This window comes from Dermatophagoides farinae, chromosome 4, assembly GCF_024713945.1.
Source record: "Dermatophagoides farinae isolate YC_2012a chromosome 4, ASM2471394v1, whole genome shotgun sequence".
NCBI classification, from domain to species: Eukaryota; Metazoa; Arthropoda; class Arachnida; order Sarcoptiformes; family Pyroglyphidae; genus Dermatophagoides; species Dermatophagoides farinae.
In genome coordinates this window covers 2,802,610-2,818,047 of record NC_134680.1, presented here as the reverse complement: position 1 = coordinate 2,818,047, position 15,438 = coordinate 2,802,610, and the positions used below count along the sequence as shown (strand labels likewise).

General features: G+C 27.7%; 4 protein-coding genes across 7 annotated transcripts; 3 read left to right on the top strand and 1 right to left on the bottom strand.

Annotated features, from left to right (window-relative positions):
- Positions 1-914: 914 nt before the first annotated feature.
- Positions 915-2,299, top strand: LOC124500527 (uncharacterized). The gene is made up of 2 exons (XM_047064609.2): positions 915-2,084; positions 2,150-2,299. Exons 1-2 carry the CDS (start codon positions 915-917, stop codon positions 2,297-2,299), a joined length of 1,320 nt encoding a protein of 439 aa, XP_046920565.2.
- A 1,012-nt stretch (positions 2,300-3,311) lies between these two features.
- On the top strand, positions 3,312-4,685 carry LOC124500525 (uncharacterized). Its single transcript, XM_075729962.1, is given in 4 exon segments — positions 3,312-4,329; positions 4,332-4,468; positions 4,545-4,634; positions 4,680-4,685. Coding segments are annotated over 4 exon segments (1,251 nt in total).
- Positions 4,686-6,167: 1,482 nt separating this feature from the next.
- Positions 6,168-8,460, top strand: LOC124500518 (uncharacterized). The gene is made up of 3 exons (XM_075730678.1): positions 6,168-7,516; positions 7,667-7,756; positions 7,857-8,460. The coding sequence occupies exons 1-3, from the start codon at positions 6,248-6,250 to the stop codon at positions 7,923-7,925; spliced, it is 1,428 nt and encodes a 475-aa protein (XP_075586793.1). The 5' UTR covers positions 6,168-6,247; the 3' UTR covers positions 7,926-8,460.
- Positions 8,461-9,916: 1,456 nt separating this feature from the next.
- On the bottom strand, positions 9,917-13,643 carry LOC124490879 (solute carrier family 4 member 11). 4 transcript variants are annotated; one of them, XR_012832213.1, is made up of 6 exons: positions 13,265-13,643; positions 11,908-13,133; positions 11,179-11,848; positions 10,784-10,953; positions 10,257-10,445; positions 9,917-10,208 (listed from the first exon to the last, which is right to left on the bottom strand). XR_012832213.1 is itself a non-coding variant. In XM_047053445.2 (6 exons), the coding sequence occupies exons 1-6, from the start codon at positions 13,601-13,603 to the stop codon at positions 10,379-10,381; spliced, it is 2,391 nt and encodes a 796-aa protein (XP_046909401.1). In that variant the 5' UTR covers positions 13,604-13,640; the 3' UTR covers positions 9,917-10,378. The 4 variants fall into 4 exon arrangements, 3 of the variants coding, with proteins under 3 accessions (XP_046909401.1, XP_046909400.1, XP_046909402.1); XM_047053445.2 differs by having other exon boundaries at positions 9,917-10,445; positions 10,784-10,824; positions 10,906-10,953; positions 13,265-13,640; XM_047053444.2 differs by having other exon boundaries at positions 9,917-10,445.
- Positions 13,644-15,438: the final 1,795 nt, after the last annotated feature.

Genomic DNA, 15,438 nt, shown 5'->3' with positions numbered 1-15,438 from the left:
AACTTTTTTCATTCGCGACCCCATTTCATGATTGCTCTACACAAATACACGTCAAAAATTTTGCTACGCGACCCCATTCGGGGTCGCGACCCATAGTTTAAGAAGCCCTGATTTAAGCTATAGATTATCATCATTTCATATTGAAAATCTTAATTTTTTTCTTTTCAACAAAATTTAACAAAACAAGTCATTGTTGGTTCATATTTTATGTAGTATTTTGACATTTTTCAAAAAATAAAATGGATAAACTGGATAGAAAATTAATAAATTCTTATTCGTGATTTGTGGTTATAAAATCACGGCAATAAAAATGTCAATATTTATGGTTTGAGGTAAATTCAATTGTTAAAAATTATGTATTATTGTTGATATATGTTGCGAAAAAAAAAATAATGACATGACATTAATTGATTAATTCAACCAGGATTTTATATTCCACATATATTGATTGTGAGCAATGTATTAAAAACAACCAGACTCTTTTGTGAATTTTATGTGTATAAATATATATTATTTATTTATTTCTCGAATTGTGTCGCAATCTATCTCTTTATGACGCTTGTATCAAATTAATCTCAACAGTAATTATGTCGTAATTGTTGCTGTTGTTATCGATTTTGTAAATGAATACTTTTTATTTCTCGCTCGTTAATGCGAAATCTAGAAAAAAATGTGATTATTATCATCATTACAATGGTAATTATTCGTTTTTAAGATAAACAAATGAAGAAAATCGTTTATTTTTCTAAGAAAATTCAAAATCAATGCTAAATGTGATTCCATAATTCATGGAAAAAGAGTCTTTTACAGAACTTGAAAGATTTGGATTAGATTTCATGCCTCAACCAACATGGAACAATCAGTCGCATAAATGTAATCAGATTGACAACATCAAATAAACAAATGAATGAATAATGATATTGATAATAATAAAAAAATGCAAAAATTTATTCATTCATCGACGACGGTTAGAAAATGATGATAAAGTTATTATCAATCCATATAAAGCGATACCCGAATCATTACGGGTATCGAATGTTGGTGCACATTTTTATCGATATGGTATCCATATTTATCGGCCATCATGTATTGGGAATGATTATCGCCGTAATTGGTATTATAATCCATTATTCATATTGTTTATGGAATTCGTCTATCTATTCCGAAGTATAACGGCATTCTTCATATCAGCCGAACCGAGTGAAAATCGTAAATATTTCATCTATTTGGGTGATTATATGTATTGTATGGGTGCAAAAACACATATAAATTTGGCTGCAATTTGTTATATGTCAATTGGAATATGTCTATTATTATTAGCCACTTATCATGATTATCGTGGTATTCGGCCAACATTTCTATATTCATTGGATTTTTTGGCTGGCCGTATTACACCATCAACTGCATGTTTGAATGATAATCGTTATATTGAAAAATTGCTTATCAAAACGCGATGGATTGTTAATTATTGTGAATTTAATACACGTGCTGTTGGTATTGTATCTTTCATATTGAGCGCATGGCCATTATGGTTTGAATGTACGACCATTGAATTCCTGACATCCGGTTTACCATGGTCAATAATATTTGCCATTTCATCATATTTTACATTCAGCGCTTATTTCTGGAATATGGCCTATTTCTATATACTTTGCAATTTTCTTTGCTATCGATTACGTGAAATTAATGATTTAGTAGTACGTTTTTCACACTTGAAATTAAAACAAAGTGGTATTCGAAAATTAGTGAATAAAGCAAATTTGAGAATAATACGGGCTCATTTTAATCGTATCGGTAAAGATATTCAACATTTTAATAATACTTATTTTAAAGATGTCATCTTCATCATTGTCACATTATTGAGTGCATTCAGTAATGTTGTGCTTTATACCGCTGTATTCGTACCTATTGATTTGACCATACGTCTCTCATTATTCTATGCGGTTGTATTAGCAACATCGGCTATTTGTTTTTTATTGAATACAGCAACATTAGTTTATAATGAAGCGGCTATTTCTCGTAAAGTGTTGAATAAACTTTATGTTTCACAGATTCAATTTCATAATCCATATACATTATATAATGTATGTATTCGTGAGAAAAAAGCTTTAAAATTATTTTTCATTTATTTTTTTCTTCAAATCAATAGATTCTACTAACGATCGAAAGTCAATCTAAAAAACGTATGGGTTTCTATTTTTTTTGCATGTTCATCATAAATTCTTCAAGATTTTTTGAGGTAATCATTCTAGCCATATTTTTGCATCTTTTTTCTATTATCATTTTTCTTGTCTGTTAAATTTAGATTATCGTAATAATGATGATGTTTTTCTTGAAAATTATTCAATTATCATTCGATAAAACAATTGGTCTAATTTAAAAAATTTGAATATATTCTTTCTTGGGATTTAATTCACGTATACATTCGAAATAAAAAAGTAGATGAGAAAAACGAAATGAATCATTATTGCTTATGAACAGTTGATAAATATGTGAGCGTCATCACTTCAAAATGACTGTAATCATTCTATTCATCTTTCTCCACTTTTTAATGGTGGATAAAAATCAAAATTCAAAGATTTTATCATTATCCAAATACAATTAATATTAATATTATAATATAATTTCTTTTTGTTTATTCTTAAAAAATTAATAAAAAGAATTTTTATTCATGATTTGTGGCCATAAAATAACGTCAATAGATGAGCAATGAATGTCATCAATATTTATGGTTTGAGGTAAATGTAATTGTTAAAGATTAAATATTATTGTTGGCATATGAAACAACAATGACATTAATTGATTAATTTTACAAAGATTTTATATTCCACATATATTGATTGTGAGCAAGGTATTAAAAACAACCAGTCCCTTGTGTGAATTTTACGTGAATTTATCGCCACAGTATATTATTTATTTCTCTAATTGTGTTGCCAGATCAATTTATTCTTAACAGTAATTATGTCGTAAAATTGTTGCTGTTGTTATCGATTCTGAAACTGAATTCTTTTTATTTCTCACTCCTTAATGTGAAAACTAGAAAAAAAATGTGTTTATTGTCATTATTACAATGTTAATTATTAGTTTCCGGATAAATAGATAAAGAAAATTGTTCACTTTTCGGAAAAATTGAAAATAAATGCTAAATGTAATCATATAATTCATGGGAAAAAGTTGAAAGATTTGGATTAAAATTCATGCCTCAACCAACATGGAACAATCAGTCGCATAAATGTAATCAGATTGACAACATCAAATAAACAAGTGAATGAATAATAATAATAATAATATAATTAATAATAATGTTTAAAATGACAAAAAAATTAAAAAATTTATTCATTCATCGACGACGGTTAGAAAATGATGATAAAGTTATTATCAATCCATATAAAGCGATACCCGAATCATTACGGGTATCTATTGTTGGTACACATTTATATCGATATGGTATCCATATTTATCGGCCACCATGTATTGGGAATGATTATCACCGTAATTGGTATTATAATCCATTATTCATATTGTTTATGGAATTCGTCTATCTATTCCGAAGTATAACGGCATTCTTCATATCAGCCGAACCGAATGAAAATCGTAAATATTTCATCTATTTGGGTGATTATATGTATTGTATTGGCGCAAAAACACATATAAATTTGGCTGCCATTTGTGATGTGTCAATTGGAATAAGTCTATTATTATTAACCATTTATAATCATCATCGTGGCATTCGGCCAACATTTCTATATTCATTGGATTTTTTAGCTGGCCGAATGACACCATCAGCTGCATGTTTGAATGATAATCGTTATATTGAAAATTTGCTTACCAAAACACGTTGGATTGTTAATTATTGTGAATTTAATACACGTGCTGTTGGTATTGTATCTTTCATATTGAGTGCATGGCCATTATGGTTTAAATGTACGACCATTGAATTCCTGACATATGGTTTACCATGGTCAATAATATTTGCTTTTGCATCATATTTTACATTCAGCGCTTATTTCTGGAATATGGCCTATTTCTATATACTTTGCAATTTTCTTTGCTATCGATTACGTGAAATTAATGATTTAGTAGTACGTCTTTCACAATTGCAATTGAAACAACGTTGTATACGGAAATTAATGAATAAATCAAACTTAAGACTATTACGTACTCATTTGAATCGTATCGGTAAAGATATTCAACATTTTAATAACAATTATTATAAAAATGTCATCTTAATCATTGTCACATTATTGGGTACATTTTTAAATGTTGTACTTTATACCGCTTTATTCGTACCTGTTGATTTGACCATACGTTTTTCATTATTCTATGCGGTTTTTTAACAACGTCGGCTATCTATTTCTTATTGAATACAGCATCATTAGTTTATAATGAAGCGGGCGTTTCTCGTAAAGTGTTGAATAAATTTTATATCTCACAAATTCAAAATCATAATCCATGTACATTATATAATGTTTGTATTTACGTGAAAAAAGATTCCGTTTTTTGATTTTTCTAATTATTTTCATTGAATTTTTTTTCATTTTTAGATTCTACTAACTATTGAAAGTCAATCCCATAAACGTATGGGTTTCTATTTTCTTTGCATGTTCATCATAAATTCTTCAAGATTTTTTGAGGTAATCATTCATTGTTTCATTCAACATTTCCAAAACAATTTCCAGTGCTAATTCTTTATTTATCATTAATATTGTCCAACAAATTTAGATTGCCGCATTTATAATGATGTTTTTTCTGAAAATTGTACAATTATCATTTACAAAACAATTGATCTAATTTGATTGATTAAAAAAGGCAAAATATTTTCTACAACAAATCTTAAGAACCAAATAAAGAATTCTGTTTCTCAGAGAATAAATTATCATTAACATTTTCAATTCCTATTTTATCCACAAATAATAAAAAAATAAAAATTTAATTATCGTTCAAATGTAGTTACAAAAACAATCAAAATATTCTGAATTTCATTGTTTTTCAGCACCATATTGATTGTCATTTTTTTTTTTTTTTTTGGTTTGTTTGTTCACAACAAAAACAGATCATTATCATTATTTCGGAAATGGTGTTTTCGTAGCATTAATCTTTGATTTTGGTTTTTTATAATGAATAAAATTAAAAATTTTTCTTAAAAAAAAATAATAAAAAAAGTCATATATGGCCATAAGATGACGTCAATGAGCAAGAGATGAACAATCGTCAATTTTTATCGATTGTGTAAAATGTCTATTTCGTAGTAGTTGTTGTTGTTGTTGATTCTGAAATTGAATTCTTTTTATTTCTTGTTCGTTAATAATGTATGAGACGAAAATTGGTAACAATTTTTTTCGGACCATAAAAAACAGAAACACAAACACACACACACAAATTGAATTCTAATTTACGATAATTTTCTCTCGATAGTATAGAATCTATACTATAGATTGTCTAGATTTTAATTTGAATTTATTATCATTCTGAAGAAATGGCAATAAACACAGATGGCAATTATTAGAATATATAAAAAATGGATAATTCCCTCGATTTGTGACTTACATCAACATATATAGTTGAAATAACCTCATGTCAGAATCATTAGAACTGGGGAGAATTCCCACCACGAATGGATTATTAGTTGAATCACAAAATTATAATAATAAATGGATGAATAATGATTTATAATCACGCATTATTGGGAAATCTTTCTGACAACCATTTTTTTTGCGGATCGTTTTGAATTTTTTTCATGTTTTTTTCAGAAAAATAATAATAAGATTTATTAATTTACGAAAAAAAATTGGCTTTTTCAGAAAGAAATTAACGAATATTCATTGTTCTGACAACAACGACGTTAATTTCAAGTCAAAATTGATAATGAATTTGATATGAAAAGAAACATAAATTGGATGATCTTACAATGAAACAATTTCGTGATGTTTGATAATAAATCTTGTTTGATCATCATACCTTTTAATACTTATATTTTGTTTGCATTTAAAAAAGAAAACAAACAAAAATTTTATTCATTATCGTTGATTGTTTGTCTTGTTGATTTTTTCTTTATGTCATATCTATTTCATAGCAATGGTTATTGATAATTAGTTTTTTTTAATTCTTATGACGATTAATAAATTTGAATATATAAATCATGGAGATAATATACATAATTTGCATTCACAAAGATCATGATCAAGTTCTACATGTGAGCAACAAATTTAGTTGTTTGAAAATTTTCAAAAATCATAATCGAAAAAAGATGGATAAAAGAATGATGATGATGAGAACCGATACAATGATGTCTCGTAATGCAATAATCAAACAACAATCGGTAATTGATCAAAGTATTGACAATAAAAACAAACGATCCCATCGTCATCGGTTAATTCGTGAAATAAGTCTATTGAATGGTGATTTTGAACAAAAATTTAATCCTTTCAAATTGATTGATCCATCATATGCTGTACGTAGTGTTGGCACACAATTCTATCGTTATGGAATACATCTTTATCGACCAGATTGTTTGGATCAAAATTATCGCCGTCATTGGTTCTATAATCCGGCATTCGTATTGTCTATTGGATTTATTTATATTCTACGTAGTATTGTTGCATTATTTATTTCAACAAAATTGAATGAAAATCGTCGTTATTTCATATATCTTGGTGATTGGCCATGGTGTATGGGAGCGAAAACACATATTAATATTGCAGCCATTGTTTATACGATGATGGGTATAAGCGTTCAACTTATGTGTGTTATACATTATATACGTGGAATTCGGCCAACATTTTTACAATCATTAGATTTTCTTGGTGGCCGTTGTCCATCATCTGATGCCCGATTACATGATGCGAAGCTTGTAGCAAAATTATTGGCTAAAACACGTTTCGGTATACAATTCTGTCGATTGAATATGATTACCGTCGGTGTTGTATCATTTATTTTAAGCGCCTGGCCATTATGGTTTAAATGTTCATTGAATGAATTCATTATTTTTGGACTACCATGGTCAGTGTTTTTTGGTGTATCATCATCATTTACATATACTGCATATTCATGGAATCTTATTTATTTTTATATAATTTGTTCATATCTTCGTTATCGTATACGTGAGATTAATGAATTAGTAATGAAGTGGACAACCAATACGAGTCGATCACAATGTGGAACAAGAAAAATAACAATAATTACAATGTCTCATATCGATTTGATGCGAAGACAATTTAATCAAATTGGCAATGATATTCAACAATTTAGTTCAGAATATTTTAGTAAAGTATTATTTTTTTTAATATTATTTGTCGCTACATTTATAAATGTAGTATTATATACATCCATTTTTATGCCAATCGATTTGACCGTACGAATATCATTATTATATTCAGTTGTATTGGCTATTATTGTCATATTTTTTCTATTGAATACGGCTTCATCTGTTTATGAAGAATCATTGAAATCATTGAAAATATTGAATAACTTTAATATTTCACAAATGGGACGTTTGAATACCTATTGTGCATATGATGTAAGTAGTATTATAAGTAGGAAAAAAAAGAAAAAAAATTTAACCTCATCACACAATAATGATATTGACCATATTTCCATTTTCCGTTCTATTTTTTTTTCTATCCCATTTTCATTTTCTATTCATCAATTGATCAATGATCATATCAAGTTGATGTTTGCCATTGAAAATCAATCGAAAAAACGTATGGGCTTCTATTTCTTCAATTTTTTTATCATAACATATTTTAAATTTTTTGAGGTTTGTTGTTGTTGTTGTTATTGTTGTTGATTATTTACAAACAAAAAATGAACTTTCATTTCATGTTTTTCTTTCTCTTTTTTTGATAACAACAAAATAGATTGTTGGTTTGATTATCGCTTATTTCCTGAAGGTAACACAAATGTCATCACAGAAACGTTTGGCTTAAAATGTAATTCATCGTTTTCATCCATTATTCATAAATTGAAATTTGCAATCCAGATTTTCTTTTTTATTTTTAGCTAAAAAAAATATGCAAACCATTAATAAGATTTTTCTGCTGCACCAAACATGAATATCACAGTAGGATTAGAAAAAAACCATTCAGACAAACTTACACAAAAAAAACTAATATCGATTTGAATTGATCATCGATTGATCTTGGCAGGAAGAATCAAAAAAGAATTTCATTTAGAATTAATTCTATCAACCTATGAATCACAAGAACAACAACAACAACAACAACAACAAAAAATGTTCAAGTTAAGAATGTATGAAGATTCATTCGTTGTTGTTGTTGTAGTCATACGAAGAATTTTAATTTTTTTTTTTTGAATAATTTTTTTATTGCCTTTTCATCGATTATTTGTTTGTATCGATTGTGTTTTTAATCTATTCTCTTTATCAAAGATTTTGTGCTTATGCAATATCGTTTCCATATAATGAAGATAATGATAATAAATTAATGATCATTACCATTTCAACTTTGTTGCTATTCTTTTTTGAATCGAAATTTCAGTCGAAATTTTGAAAAATATAAAAAAAAAAAATATTTTTGACATTCATTATTCATATTCATTCATTAGTTGTTTTTGTTCTTTGCCTGAATCATATCATTGCAAAAGTGGTATTGTTATCATTTTCATTGGATTGATCATAATCTTTGATCAAATCGATTGGTTTATTTATTAATAACAATGAATCAATTAAAATCTGTAGCCATTATGATGGCTAATGAAATGTCACCATTTAAACGTATTGATTATATTGAACAATGTGCGGATCGTATTTATCGCATTAATAATAATAATAATATTGAAAATGGACATCATGATCGCCATTGTTTAATAATAATCATTATTTGTCAATGGTTATTCATGTTACGATTATTATTAACATATCTAAGTCCAAATATACCGGAATATCGTTTCATATTCATCGATCTATCATATTTATTTAAATTGGATGAAAAATTAAATTTAATAGCTATACCGATGTGTTTTTTGGTACAATATTTCTATCAAATTTGGTATCTAAATTTTCATTTACGTTTATATTCAATTGTATGTAAAATTTTCTATGAACAAAATGGTGAATTTTTTCTTTATAAATACTTTATATTTCATTCAAAATCATATGATTGTTGTCAATTTATTCGTTATAATGTATATAGATTTTTATGCATGTTTCAATTAATCATTATTGTATTGAATTTTTTCAACATATTTTTACATTATACTTATATCCGTTTATTTATTGTGAATGAAAAAATTTATCCAAAAAATTTGATTGGTTTTTCATTGATTACTATAACCGAAATGAATTGTCTATTCACATTGTTTGTTTTGTATTGCATGGCACATATATTAATTTTTGTTACAATTGGTTTATTTTTATTTACTGTTATTGTTTTTATAAAACTTGGCCAATGTGATCATCTATTGAAAAGTATTATGCATCGATGGCGACAAATTAGTATACAACAACAACAACAACAACGACAACAGCAACAGCAACATTCTATCAATGATTATAATCATATTGAACGATTCATGATGGAACATACGGATACATTACTTGTAATCGAAACAATGGATGGACAATATTCACATATGTTAACCACATTTTTAATGGCAACAACACCATTAAATATATTTCTAATGGGATCATTGATCATTCAATATCAACAACAATCACTATTAGAAGGATTATTAACATTATCGATGGCCTTACAACAATGGATCGGTGTATTTGGTGCACATTTATTATGTGCTTATTTTTCCATTAAGATACATAAATGTTCCAAATGTTTATTATCGATGGCAGCAAATTGTACATCATTATCATCAAATCGACAACGACGATGGTGGCTGTTACGAAAACAAATACGATTATCGAATTATATTGAAAAATTTCATACAAATAATCATTATGGTTTAACATATTCAAAAATTACATTAATATCAGTCAAATCATTTGCAAAGGTTTGTATTTATATATATGATAATAATATCTAGACACACCTATTTATGATAATGATGACACTTGTGCTGTTTTATTTTCTTCTTCTTTTTTGTTGTTGTTTTTTTTTCAACATCATAGTTTCTATTCATCTATGTTAAATGTTTCTGTTTTGCATATAAATCGTTAAAAAAATCTGAAAAAATTTAGCAGATGATGATGGTGATGATGATGGCGATGAACTTGGAAACGATATTGTCATATATCTAATCTAATCTTGATTATTACATTAAAGATAATAAAATCCGAATGCGTTTACCATTATAAAATATATCATTGAGATGCCATGTTTTTTTGGTGTTTATTTTACTGATTCAGTTTCAGTTTTTTTGGGTGTTGTTTTTCCAAATAGGAAAAAAACCAACCAGTTAAATCGAATATTCAACAATGTTTATTATCAATAATGGCCAGATAATGTTTTCCAATGAATCGTGGTAGAATCAGCCATCTAAACAATAACAAACAAACAAACAACAACAACAAGTGAAAACGATATTTGGTAATATAGTTAAAAGAAAAAAAATTACTTGAAAAAAAGATGCGACAGAAAAAACTGTGAAAAATATTATCAATGAATATATGAATGAATGGAAAAAATTGAGCACAATAAAATATAAAATAATAATAATAATAACTGGCAATAATGCATCTTACTATCATTATCAAACATCATTACAATACTCGTATAGGTATAGTTTATTTGGGCGTTTTCACACATAAACACAACGAATGTATATTGTATAAAATCATCAATTGTAAAAAAGAAAAAATGAAGAATACACTTACCTAATGGGAATCAATAATGCAATGATCAATGGAAATACAAGCTGTACATATTCCCATGGTGAAAAACCGAAAAAGCATATTAAAATCAATTGAAACAATTGAATCATTGTGAATGAATGTACAATACGCTGTGGACATTTCCGTAGATAATGTGTTGGTGGATAGGAAGTCTAAATAGGAAATTTTTTTTCGTTTGTTTTGGTTTTGGGTTTTGTTTCAAGATACGAGTAAAAAAGAAATGAGAAAAAATTGAAAAATTAAAAACAAAGACGGAAATAGAAACAAAACTCAATAGAAGAGAAAACAGAACAAAAGATTTTTTCCGTTGTTCACTTTTCGTGTTCTTAGAATGGAAAAATACAGAAAAAAGAAAGAAAAGAAAAAAATTAATTTACCTGTTCAGTGAAAAACAATAGTATACGTTCATATAGTGAATTTTCACGTAATGTTGATGCGGCACAATATAGAAATAGACCACATAGAACGGCAACAGGTATGTATGATAGAATCCATGGTATAAATATGATTACAATGGCAATTAATATATGTATCACAATACCAGTGATACGTGTTTCACGGCTTTTTACAACAATCTGTCGGATATTTGATTTATCACTTGAATAAAATGATGATGACGATGATCCAACAGTAATAACATCGGCCAAACTTCTAGCATGCATTGGTGAATGTGGTAAAATACCATGCATCCATGGATAACCGATCAATGATAATCCAAGATTAATGATGGCAACAATCAACAGATCCCAATGATATGCATCACCTTTTTTTAGACGATTAGCTGGTGCTGAAACCAATGCAGCCGATACATTTTGATCGATAAAAAATAACATTGATAATGCAAAACCAAGTAATAATGATAGTGCTAATGATACTGGATTCATTGTTTGAAATTGAACAATATGCAAATTATATCCATTGGAAACTTTAAATGAATCCGGTTCAATTCGTTTGAATGCGATCGAACCAATCAAAGTGAATATGATGACCGATATGGGTAGAGAATAATCGGCTAATGTGGTACGTAAGAATTGATTCAAATAAGGCCTGTTTATTGAGAAGAGAATGGGAAAAAATGAAATATTTTATGCAAAAGATAAACTTACGTTTTGCTAAAATTATAAAGCATCAATCCTAATGCAAATGTTCCCAACATTAAGAATAGAAAAAGAATACTTTTTTCTGGTGCACAATCCATATCATCGATAGTATCGATATTAGGAATCATCGTTTGATTCATATCGATACAATAATAATGTTGCCGAAAACTAGTGATACATTCTTTAATTGAATCGATTGTAAATGCAAAAAATATAAATGTGGCAAATAATTCTTCCGTTGATCGTGTACAAAGACGCATTAATTGTGATAAATCAAATATAGAATAAATTAATAGAAATAATGAATTCCAAATGCCAACCAAAGCAAAAAGATCGAAAAAATCAATGGATAAATTACTGGCAATACTATGAACAATCGATGTATATAGACATAATGGTGCTGTAGTTGAAATAATAACTAATGGTTGACCAGCAAATAAAGCAAATATTAAACCACCGATAGCCTGGCCAAGTAATGCTTCTTTTGGGCCGATTTTTCCTTCGGTATTATGTTGATTAAGTACGCCGAATGCAATACATGGTAAGATGCAGGCAAAAAATAATGACATTGTTGATGAACAAACTTTTGTCAATGTTTGGCAACCATCTAAACCATCACGATAATCACTCCAATAATATCGTATACGACGATTAAAATTTTCACGGATACCACGACCAAATGAGCATTGAAAATGTACCGATTGTTCATCATCGATTTCTTTAAAATTTTCCTCAATCTCCATAATATCTTGATCACGAGATTTGAGTCGTTCAAGACGATCACCAATAATATCGATAAATAGTTGTTCATCATTCGTATGTAATAAATCATTACGTGTACGAGCATCGGCCATTAATGTTGCATAGGTTCGGGCAATTTCGAATGCATTTTTTGTTGATTTCTGTGGTGCCGGAACGATTATCAATATAATCAAACGTACAGCATTCAATGTTGGACCAAAATTTGTTGGCCTCAATAATCTTGTGATTAGAATTTTACGTGTCAACAACAATGATGACGACGATGATGATGATGATGTCGATGATTCAATCGTTGCAAATACACAACACCAAGTAGAATCATGTAAAACATGATTACCATCATCATCACCATAATAAACGCCTTGAATAAAATTTTTAAATTGAAAACCATTGTCTTCGTTATAGATGGCCTGACGAAATTGTTCCAATTCCAGTTCACCGAACAATGATGATGATGTGCCGACAATTTTCTACAGTGTGAAAAAAAACAACAACAACAATTGTATTTCAATAGAAATTCAGATTAAGTCAAATCAGATTATCATCATCAAAAAAAAATTTATCGTTTTATGAACAAACTAACAAACAAACAGATAAATACCTTGATCATCATTTCGATTATATTGTTAACATTGGCATCATCAATATTAAGTAAAATTAATGGATTTTTCAAAAACATTTCAACATCGCGTATAGAACGAATTTCATTCGTAAATGATTTCATCGGTACCAAATTATTTTGCATGACGGTAATCATTTCCGTACCGGAGATAAACATTGCACGTGTTGAACGACGTTGATATTGTTTGGCCATATTTATTTCAGAATGATCATATGGTATTGCCATAATGGATGAACGGGGATAATCATTAATTTGAATAGAATCATTTGTAATGGACGAAGACGAATCAGTGGTGGAATTAACAGTATTGGTGGACATTTTTTTTTTTTTGCTAAGAACAACAATAAAACAGAAATGATCCTAATTTTTTTTTTTTTTTTTTTGTTAAAATTTTTATGATGGTGATGACCAAATTAAAATCCAACAGACAGAAAAAAAAGATATAAAAACTTTCTAGTAATCAAGGTACAATAAATAAAAAAAAATTTATGATTACAATCATCATTGACTCATGGATACTGAAACTATTGGATACGGAAATATCAAATACATTTTTTGATGATGAATTTTTAAAAATAAAGAAAAACATTAATTTTCAAAAAAAAAATGTTGACACAAAAACCTACTAAATTAAAAATGGAAAATGATCAATCATCAAATCATCATGACATGTTCAATGTTTTTGAATTCTTTATTTCTCAATTGTTACTTTACATTCAGAATTGAAAACAATTTTATTCAGTCAAAAAATGGATTTGACAATGGTCATATGGTTGTTGGCTAAATTTGGCATAAAAGATGAAAATATTGAAGAAATATTCGATGATTATTTCAACATTTCATTACGTTATGTTCAACGTACATCATATACATTGGATGAATATCATGATCATCGTGTAAGATTTTTTCAAAGGAAACGATTCTTGCATACATTAATTACGACAATTAATTCATGGATATTAATCATTGTACTTTTATTGATAATTACCGGACAGTTATCCGATTATTTTCATTATTTTATCATCGATATGGGCATTGACCATCATTCAATTGAATCAATCATATGGACCATTATTATTGCATTGATTGTGGCTGAATATAAATGGATAAATATCTACATTCATGTTATTCGTTATCGATGTTCATTCATTCAGATTCGACAAGCTATCATAATGGCAGTGAAAAATGAATTAAAATTATCATCACGACAAAAATTGTTACATTTTTTTCGAATATTTCGTATTATTACTGGATTTTGTTATTATTCGACAACCATTAGTTTAGCAATCATTTATATAAGGCTTTATTGGTTCAATATTTCTGAATATCTTCATGGTAATCGTATGGGATTCACACGTTTATTATCCACATTAACCATGCATACAATCATGTGGAGACGATTATATTTTCTTTTCGGTGAGATATTGATACCGATGCTATATTTATTGTTTACAGTTGAATATCTAAAAATTAAAATGAAAGAATTTATTGAACAAATAAACAATGTTCAATCATCAACATCATTGATTTCAATGATGAATTTAAAAAACATACATGAACATTATGTACGAAATTTCTTGGAAATTTGTTGGCTACATAAACCATATCAAGAATATCTTCTTTTCATCGATCTAATCAGTCGTATTGGATTCATATTAGGTATGATATTCATTCATCATCGTCATCATCATCATGGTGATAAATTTCATTTCGTACAAATGGAAGAACAATATTTAACATTAAGCAATTTAATTTCGATTCTATCATTCATACAATTCATTTATACACAGATTATTATCGTACATGTTGCATATTTTCCATCGAAAAATCAATTTTGTTATCGATTACTTTATCATTTGAGTGTAATACAAACATCATTATCATCAACATTTCAATCAAATGATGAAAATATCGACAATAATGATGAACATTCGAAATACCGTACAAATGTACGTATGAATCTATTCATACAAAACATCATAATTAATGATTATGGATTCTATTTGGGACGATATTTTCTAATTACTAAATATAAATTCATTGAAATGTTGGCATTTAATTTTACATTATTCACAATGCTTTATAAATATATTCGAATTTAATGATCATTACCATTGTTATCGATCATCATCAAAATCTTCATTTGAATATTC

Bases quoted from the DNA above. Each gene is read 5' to 3' on its own strand.
- LOC124500527 (XM_047064609.2), top strand. From the start codon at position 915: ATGATATTGATAATAATAAAAAAATGCAAAAATTTATTCATTCATCGA. The intron at 2,085-2,149 runs GTATGTATTCGT...TCAAATCAATAG, and splicing joins ATCCATATACATTATATAAT to ATTCTACTAACGATCGAAAG.
- LOC124500518 (XM_075730678.1), top strand. From the start codon at position 6,248: ATGGATAAAAGAATGATGATGATGAGAACCGATACAATGATGTCTCGT. The intron at 7,517-7,666 runs GTAAGTAGTATT...GATCATATCAAG, and splicing joins ATACCTATTGTGCATATGAT to TTGATGTTTGCCATTGAAAA. The intron at 7,757-7,856 runs GTTTGTTGTTGT...ACAACAAAATAG, and splicing joins CATATTTTAAATTTTTTGAG to ATTGTTGGTTTGATTATCGC.
- LOC124490879 (XM_047053444.2), bottom strand. From the start codon at position 13,603: ATGTCCACCAATACTGTTAATTCCACCACTGATTCGTCTTCGTCCATT. The intron at 13,134-13,264 runs GTATTTATCTGT...TTCACACTGTAG, and splicing joins TAATCGAAATGATGATCAAG to AAAATTGTCGGCACATCATC. The intron at 11,849-11,907 runs GTAAGTTTATCT...CTCAATAAACAG, and splicing joins CTTTATAATTTTAGCAAAAC to GCCTTATTTGAATCAATTCT.